Here is a 9,168-nt window from a genome sequence, read left to right as displayed (position 1 = left end):
TCTCACATGATTAGCACACTTTTTTTCCTTTTTTCTCTTATTTTCTTCTCCCATCTCCCATCTCTCACACGATATTGTCATTATTTCATGGATATGAATGATTTTTTGTAAAAAGATTATATAAAAAAAATATATATATGAAAAAATTATTATTTAAATGGAATAGTGAATATTGACTAGTTAAAATTGTGAGGCTGCTAGGGGAATTTTAATAAAGTGGCTCACCAGAATAGAAAAAAGTGATTTTTAATTATTTTGGTGAGTAAAATTTGGTGAGGCTACTAAGAATGCTCTTATTGACTGCCTTCATAGACAAGGTATTGAACTTGAAGCCCGACAAATCAAGGTTAAGATGATAAGCAACCGTCTTTATAGACCCAATCTCCTTTGACCAATCGCGGAATTAATGCCTTCCACGGAAACATGCTTCATGGTCAAGCCTGTGGGACGTACACTTATTTCTAGATTATTCCTAGCTAGTCTCATATATATATATATATATATATAGTTATTAATTAGCAAACAGTGATTTTTGCTTCTCTTTTTTACTTCTTTTAGTAATCCTAGGGTGGCCACGTAACAAAAGCAGCGCCCCTCCCTGATCGCAGCCGGCCATTTCCTAATTATACCGTTTATTATACGTACGTTCCTACTTTGCTGCGCAAAACATGCGTGCGAGGTACTTTCATTAATTTGTTTTCCTTTTTTTTTCTTTTTTCTTTTTTTTTTTTTAATTTTTGGGTCAATTTGACCGGTATTCGGTTCCGTGTTTTAGTCATATATTTGGCTTTGTTTCTGTTCTGTTTTATTTGTTCTCTTTCTCTCTCTCTCTGGGGCATATATCGTATATATCCTCGTCTTTGTGTGATCAGAATAATGTTCTAAAAATTAAAGCCTATGGAATCAACATTATTACGCTAACTCGAGAGGAAATTGAAAATTAATTAATTGTAGCGTTTGTCTACAAAACTAAGGAAATTAGTACGATAACTAGTTTTATTAAATTTGTTCAAAATGAAGACGTGCCTAATCTATCGGGTCTTTTTGGCCTTCTCTACCTCGTCTTCTTGATGAGTTGCAAGGCACAGATAAGAAACAAGAGCTACAGTCCATTCAGAATGTTTAAGAGTCTCCTTTCAACAGTAGATCGACTTAATTTACTAAGAACTTAATGTTATTGCATGATCAAATTAATTAATTAATGCGAGTGATCGAGAAGACAAGTGTCACCAACAAAAAAAATGATACATTTAATTGATTACTTTAATTCGATCGACAAAGCTTCCACTCATTAAACTAGTGTTTGTCCTCTTTGGAATTTAAAATAATTTAGGACTAGCTAGCCATTTAGGCCTTTATTCAACTATTTAAGCTTATTATTACACAAGGAATTTACATGCGTATGTGCACATTTAATTTGGGCCAAAACACCCAAATTAAGTCTCATTCTAATATTTTTATCTTTTTTCAAATAACCCTCCTCCATATGTTAATCAATATATATAAGAAAATGAATTAAATATACCTTAATCTACTCAACTAACAACCATTTTTTATAAAGCCTTACGAATTAATAGCTGTATCATTTAGATATATCAACTACGTAATTAAGCCCGTCCGTTAGCATTGGTCGTAAAAAAATGGAAATAGGAGTGCAATTGGAGGGTGGCCACCCTCACCATTAAAGTTCAATTTTTTTTTTTTTTTTTTTTTTTTTTTTAAGTTTTAAATTTTTATTTTTATTTTTTAAAAAGTGAATGGTATGATAGGAAGGTTGATAGAAAAGTGGTCACATGCGTTAAGGGTGTACATGTGGATATTTGCACTAGCATCCGCAAAATGCGGATATCACTTTTAGATATCCGCTATCCGCAAATAGGTAATTGACATATTTTAAACCGATTTTTAATCTTTGGGCTTGTTTTAAAAATATAATGCAACACCAAAAATACGTAGAACCGAGAAAAAATAAGATGATGGATACGACTTCAAAATATTTATGGTAATCAATGCTCACAGGACACACCTATTCATGGTAATCAATGCTCACAATAAACACCCTTATGTTTTTTATATATCATTTACTGAGCACAATAATTAAGCCAGCAAACATTAAAAAACATAAATTATAAATCCAACATTAAAAAAAAAATAGTATTACAAATTCATAACATAAAAAACATAAATTGTCTAAATATAACACATTCGTGATTGAAATATATATATATATATATATATATATATATATATATATATATATATATATATATATATATATATATATATTGAAAAAAATGTATTAGATATTGTTAGTTTTATACCTTGGCTACATTCATGTGACAAACGTTTGTTTATTTGTTGAGAAAATTGGTCTCAAAGTTCTTTCAGAGTTCAAGTTTTCTTTAGATGTCCAGACAGCCAAAAGCCGTGTCCGGACATAACTTCTAGAGAATTTAAGTTTTCTTCAGATGTTTGGACAACTAGAAGCCGTGTTTGAACATGACTTCTAGAGAGATTAAATTTTCTACATGTATCCGGACAGCCAAAAGCTGTATCTGGACATGACTTACAGAGAAATTTGGTTTTGTTACTATGTCCAGACAGTAGGGTTGCCTGTCCAAACCGAGGTTACAGAAAGTTTTACTTTTCACATTGTGTCCAAACACAATAATAACCTGTCCGGACGCTGTCGCTCAGAAATCCATTCCTGATTTATTTTAAGGTTTCTTAAGCTTATTTAAAGATGTTTCTAGGTAGAAGTTCTTTAAGGATTCTAATATAGAATTCATTGTGTTAAGAGAGAGTTTTAGACCTTAATAGAATTATGATGTATCTCTTTTAGAGTTTTTAATTCAACCATCAACCTTAAACAATTAAAGCCAATTGGAGTTCAATTAAGGAAGATCAAGAAGAAAAACTCTCCAGAGGTTCTGGGAGAGAAGCAGACAAGTGAGTCACTTGTTATAATTCAAGAGTATGACGACTACAACGGTTTTGTGAGTATTAACATCTTGTAATTCGTTATTTCTTCGTATTAATTGATTTCTTAATTTTGGCTTTTCCGGAGTGGTTTTTCTCTTTGAGTTCAAAGAGTTTCTACTTCGTAACCAAATATCTGTATTAATTGCTTTATTGTTTTACATATTTGGTGAATTGTTTGGTTGTGGTTAGTTTGGAGTATATTTATTATTTTCGAATATAAAGGGTATACGTATGCGGTTATTATCCAGATCCGCACACCCTTAAACTATTATCCGTATCAGCGCTTACAAATAGTGGTTTTTGCTATATATCCACATCCACATTTGCGGATAGCAGATGCAGGAGATTAAATCTGCCCGCCTGAACACCCCTAAGGTGTGTGACTTTAACGTAGTGTCTTAACTACGATAAATTAATATTTTGATGAGTCTAATTATCAAACCATGTCAATTTGTGAGGTTCTATAAAAAAAAATAGTTGTTATTTGAAAGTATTAAAATATATTTAACCGTAAGAAAATTAAAGTGTCCACAGTTGCAGAGACAAGGGGCCGCGAGGGCCATGGAATCCCAAAAATTCTTGAACACACACACACACACACACATATATATATATATATATATGGCCTCTCAGAACAAAACACGTATTATCTTTCAGACCCTTTAAAACTTTTACTAGCAATAAATCATCCCAGGTAATTCATCTCTTCTTCTTTTTCAAAGAAGAACATTCCTCGATATCGGTATTCTGTGTGTTTTCCCTTCTCCCTCTAGACAATGCATTATTAGCTGTTAGCTTGTTTGGCTCGCTCCCATGCATGCCCCGTGCCCAATCCCCACGCCCCCACCCCATGGATTAGCCTATGTGTTATGTGCCAACAAACGTACACGTACGCTAGTGTAATTAATCCATAGCATGGTCCATATATACTATGCAAATTTTGAATAAAAATATTAAATATTAGTTTTGCAAAAGTTGAGATAATTTCATATATTAAACCAATTAAGTTGAAGAATCATTAGGTAAACATTAAAAAATAAAAAAGTACTATGCATATTTTCTTATAATCAAGGAAGACAAAAGAATACAAAACCATGCAAAAACTAAAATAATAATTTAGACTGTGTTAGAATTTTTTTTTTTTTTGGGAAACTTCACTTTTACACCCCTTCAAAGTATAAGTGGTTTTGCAATCATGACCTCAAATTTTAAAAATTGTAATGTTTATATTTCATGTTTCAGCCCCTTGAGTTTAACCCCACCCCCCCCCCCCCCCCCCCCCCCCCCCCCCCCCCCCCCCCCCTCCCCCTTTTCTCTTCTTAAAATGCCCAAAATGTCCCCTTTTTATAAAAAAAAAAAGAAAAAAAAAAAGAAAAAAAAAGAAAAAGAAATGCCTTTGACTCACCCATAGCCACGCCAAAATTTTCATTTTTTGTTTATTATAACAAAAGGGAGCATGCATTTTGGGCTTTTTAACAAAAAAATTGGTGAAATTAAAAGGGTACATAAGTGAAATATTCTTCAAGAGGTATGTTATATATCTTCTTAGAAGTAGTGATCATTAAGGTTTCATTTAAAACCTTCCTAATTGAGTTTTACATGGACATGATGGACATCAAAGAGTCAACTGCACCATCAAACCGCACTAGCTACCATGTAATTAGAATGCGACATGCATGCATGTTTCATGGCCGGATTCTGATTTTCTTTCGTCATGCCGTTGAGGAAGGATAGATATGAGACGTTTTCGTCACATTGGGCCAATTTTTTTTTTTTCCTTTTCTTCTTTCTTTTAGCTTAAAAAGAATGGCCTAATGGGTATTAAAGAAATTTTAATCAAAAATTTCTCTGAACAATGTGCTGCCAAATGCATGCGTGCCACTTTTACCTCTCGGGCAAAGTAGATGAACTCGAATAGAGTTTTACTAAGTTATCGCTTGTTTTAAAAGTTTGAAATTTTAGAATAAGTGGTGATTTAATATGGTATCAGAATAAAATTTTTGAATTCAAACTATGTTTCAGTCATTCACATCCAATTTTAATAAAATATTTCACGTACATGTTATATAGCCCGGCCACTTATTATGAAGTTTCGCACTTGAAAAAAGGTGTTAAAAAATAAATTAAATACTTAATACATCCCTTATTATCAGTTCTAGCTTTAGGACATTTAGTGATTTAACAAGTTTGACCTGTTCCATCATCCATGAGCTATTAGGCTGCCGTTACAAAACCAATCGGCTTCTACCATTCCAGAATTAAGCACTACTCCTAGCGTACGTTACGAGTGACTTTCTGGCCGGGATCAAATAAAAGAAATGATCAGTTAGATCTATGATGGGAAGAATATGATTTTTACTAAATGATTTATTGATCATCTCGAAGACACGTACTGTTAATTAAGCTTATGGAAAATATATCCTAATAGGTAAACGATAATACTGTTATATAGGTCTCCCAACGAGACATGTGACCACAAATGGTGCACTGTTAAACCATCATGCCACCTCTTTTGCAGTATTTGCCTGAGGAGATTTCAGTCAGATTATTGCAGTTTGTCTTTAAGCACTCCTCACCACACAGGTAGACTCATTAATTAGGAATTTAGGACCCACTGGTGATTATATAAACCGTTGCTTCCCCAGTCTAATAGAAAGTTTCTGGGGAAAAAAAAATTTAGGAAAAATTGGACTACCCAATTCAATGACTGATTGACTGCGTTAGAAGCCAACCACAAGACCCCAAAAAGTAGCTACAGCACTACTAAGACAGCCAAGGAAGAGTACCCACCACTTCACCTTCCAAACTACTCCCTAAGCAACCCGTCTAAGCCCAGCTCTCTGCCTCGTAGACTCCATGTAGTTTTCACTTTCCAACTTTGACATAGACTGACTTCATTACGTCTACATTCCTCTTTCTTAAGATCCTCATATTCCTTGAAGCTCAGCAGATTTGTGGTGCAATGGAACAAGCACAGTATCGAGTGTGGGCGAAGAGGAAGCATGGTTTGAATTCTCATGATATTCAGGCTCCGACGACGAACCCTTTATACAATAATTCATGGGAAGAACAAGCTTTCGCGGAAGACGCGGCTGGTCCTCTAGGAGGGTGCATATGGCCTCCACGCTCTTATTCTTGCAGCTTTTGTAGAAGGGAATTCCGGTCGGCACAAGCTTTAGGGGGTCATATGAATGTCCACAGGAGAGATAGAGCCAGACTAAAGCAGTCTCCAGGTTCCTGCAATGAAACTCTCCATCATAACCGTCAAAATGATCATCATCACAACCCCATCCAGAATAATTCCTTTACATCTTTGGGCTTTCAGCACCCATCTCATCAGGTTTGTACTTTGGTTTATAACCCTAACCCTAATACTTCTGATCATCATCCTGGTATTGTGGCATGTCCATCCTCATCATCTCCTAGGGTTTCATCGGCTCCACCAACTCAAGAAAATTGTATCCGTCTTCATTCTTCTCCTATTGTGCAAGAACACCAAAAGAGGTCCCCTGTTTCTTCCCCTCCATTGTGGTCAAACAAATACTATTGTATTTCTGATCTGAAAACGGAAGAAGAGAAGAATTCAAGAGTTCTAGAATCAAGGTATGGGGCAAAGGGGGATTATGTCACAAATGATTTGTCTGTGAGCTTGAATTTGGTTGTCTGCCGAAGTCATCAGACTGTTTCAGGTGGTGGTAAGGAGGAGAGTACAGCCAGTTGCAAGAGAAGGAGAAGTGATGCATCCCCGTTACCTTTCTTCCTAAAGGCAAGATCAGTTGATAGCCAACATCTCCAATCAAAGGTACTTGAAATAAGCCCTAACTCTATAGAGGACTTAGATCTTGAGCTCAGGCTTGGCGATCGACCTAAAAGGTATGACTGTTGAACCTGATCAGTGCTAAAATGAACGAACTTCTGTTGTTTGATTTCCCCACCTTTTGCTTTTTCCGTTTTCCCTTTGATCTAGAGGTCAAGGCCTCTTTGCTTGGAGTTTGACCAACCGACTTTCTTGAGATTTCATGAATTTGCAGGGTGTAACAATAACACGATGTATATCACATAAAGCATGAAAACTTCATCAAAAGAAGGATGATAACAATACAAATATATATATATATATGTCAGCTTGTTCTTAATCATACTAATTAATGATAACTTCGTGTTTGTTTTTTTAGTCGATCATTACAAAATGGTGTTTTGGAAAGTCTAAACTAGAGATCGATATGATTTCTTCCGTCCAAGTTCCAACACTTGATATATTCACTTTTCCCTTGTACTTTGTTGCCAGTTTTACTATTATATTTTCATGATTTGACAAGTAATACCATGTAATGGTAGTTTAGGGTTTCACAGGCAATATATCTCTTTGTTACCATCAATTAAGTCATTGCCTTGTTGAGTTCTTTTAATCTGATCATTCCAACGTCTTCAAAGAAAAGTTCTATTTTCAATTTGTAACTCTAGGATTTCAGGTTTGAAATGGATCATATGAGTCCTTTCGATCAGATCAGATCTGCCGATGTGTGCAGTGGTAAAAATGTTAAATCTGTCACAGATGATCAGTGCATGTCCAGAAACTAGGTTAGGATGGAATGTATAAGGAGATGGGTGTGTGACTGTCTAAAAAGTAATGCTATTTAACATATTATCATATAATTAAAATAACGCGACCCTTCATTTTTGTTTCTTTACAAGTGTACATTTGATTGAAGGGCGGGTTTGGTTTTTATCATCATATCATCAAGTTGTATTACATACGTACAACAACTAACTAACATTACTTTTACTTGCGATTGAGAGAGGGGAAGGGAAGAGAGATAATTTGGAAGTTTAGGTAGTAAGATTAGGCTATGTATGTGGGGTTTGAGAGGTGAAGGAAACTGACTAAAAACTGCATGGAATCTCGTGAGCTCCTTTCCCAATTCACTATACCTCACTGACATTCCATCAGACTCGCAACTAAAACTAACCCACAAGTCACACATAGATTATGTTATTCAAAGTCACATAGAGCCACATATATCCCAACATCGATTCCCTTTTCTCTTGTATTATTATCATCACCATTAGATCCTGATACAGTTTTCAGTATTCTCGTCCACATAAATCCACTTGCTTGTGTTCTCTCTCTCACTTTTCTCTCTCCATTCTCTTCCCAATCCTTCCAAAACTGCCACCAACTCCGGGAATCAATCCAATTAAGTATTGCATATGATACTATCGCGGGCCTCTTTTTAATCACAAAGAGAATATTATCGCATCACGACTGTTAAACGCTATCTACGCATCTTTTGTTTCTTTCTTTGTATGTATGAATTAGTTTTATATATATATATATATATACACTCCGGTCCTCAATATATATATATATACACTCCGGTCCTCAATCAAAAACCCTATAGGCTATATATCCTTAACTAAAATTAAAGAAGAAAGTTACAAGTTTCAAATCCCCTATAAACCCTAACCCTAGGTGGAGTACCTAAAGTCATGCATGACACAATTAAGGCGATCATTCAGGGTCGTTTTTCTTTCTTTTAATTGAATTTTGATGGCTTTAATGGTTTTGCAGCGAAACTACGTCATACCCAGTAAATATTTTCCATTTGAGGCAACGAATTGAAAATTGTTTGAATTATTAATTTGAGGGATCTTTCAACGTGACTCTTTGTTTTCTACGATGCATGTGAAAGGGAAAGAGAGAAAAGAGAAAGGTATATATTAGGGAAAGTGAGATTGTTTGCTTTGGCTTCTACGAAGTACTCCATTTGTGTAAGAAGTGATTAGTAGGGGTTTGTCTTGTTTGAGGTCGTGAGTTGGATAGGACTGTTACATACAGAGAGAGAGAGAGAGAGAGAGAGAGAGAGAGAGAGAGAGAGAGAGAGGTTTAAATGAAGTTTTGGGGCGCAGTGGCGCCAGAGGTGCACATGGCCATCAGATGTCAATTCTTTTTTCTTTTCGAGGGAGATAATATAGAATTGAGTGACGCAATAGACTTTATTCTCAGCCTGTGTGGCGTTTATCTTGTTTGGGGCATTTTTGTTAATTCCAAATTATTGTTTACAGAATAAGAATTTTGAAGGAAACCCAGAGTAATAAGGTTGGTTGTTGGGAGAGTTATAGTTTATATTTGTTTTGACAACTAAGGGTATATTTGCATGGGAGGGAGTGTCCTCCCTCAGGAGC

At 35.2% G+C, this 9,168-nt stretch overlaps 1 protein-coding gene across 1 annotated transcript; it reads left to right on the top strand.

Moving 5' to 3' along the window:
* The first annotated feature begins 5,635 nt into the window (after window positions 1-5,635).
* LOC133872360 (zinc finger protein 10-like) lies at window positions 5,636-7,223 on the top strand. Its single transcript, XM_062309856.1, has one exon. It carries the CDS (start codon window positions 5,945-5,947, stop codon window positions 6,866-6,868), a length of 924 nt encoding a protein of 307 aa, XP_062165840.1. The 5' UTR covers window positions 5,636-5,944; the 3' UTR covers window positions 6,869-7,223.
* Window positions 7,224-9,168: the final 1,945 nt, after the last annotated feature.

Source organism: Alnus glutinosa, chromosome 7 (genome assembly GCF_958979055.1).
Source record: "Alnus glutinosa chromosome 7, dhAlnGlut1.1, whole genome shotgun sequence".
Lineage (NCBI taxonomy): Eukaryota > Viridiplantae > Streptophyta > Magnoliopsida > Fagales > Betulaceae > Alnus > Alnus glutinosa.
This window is presented reverse-complemented; position numbering and strand designations above follow the sequence as displayed.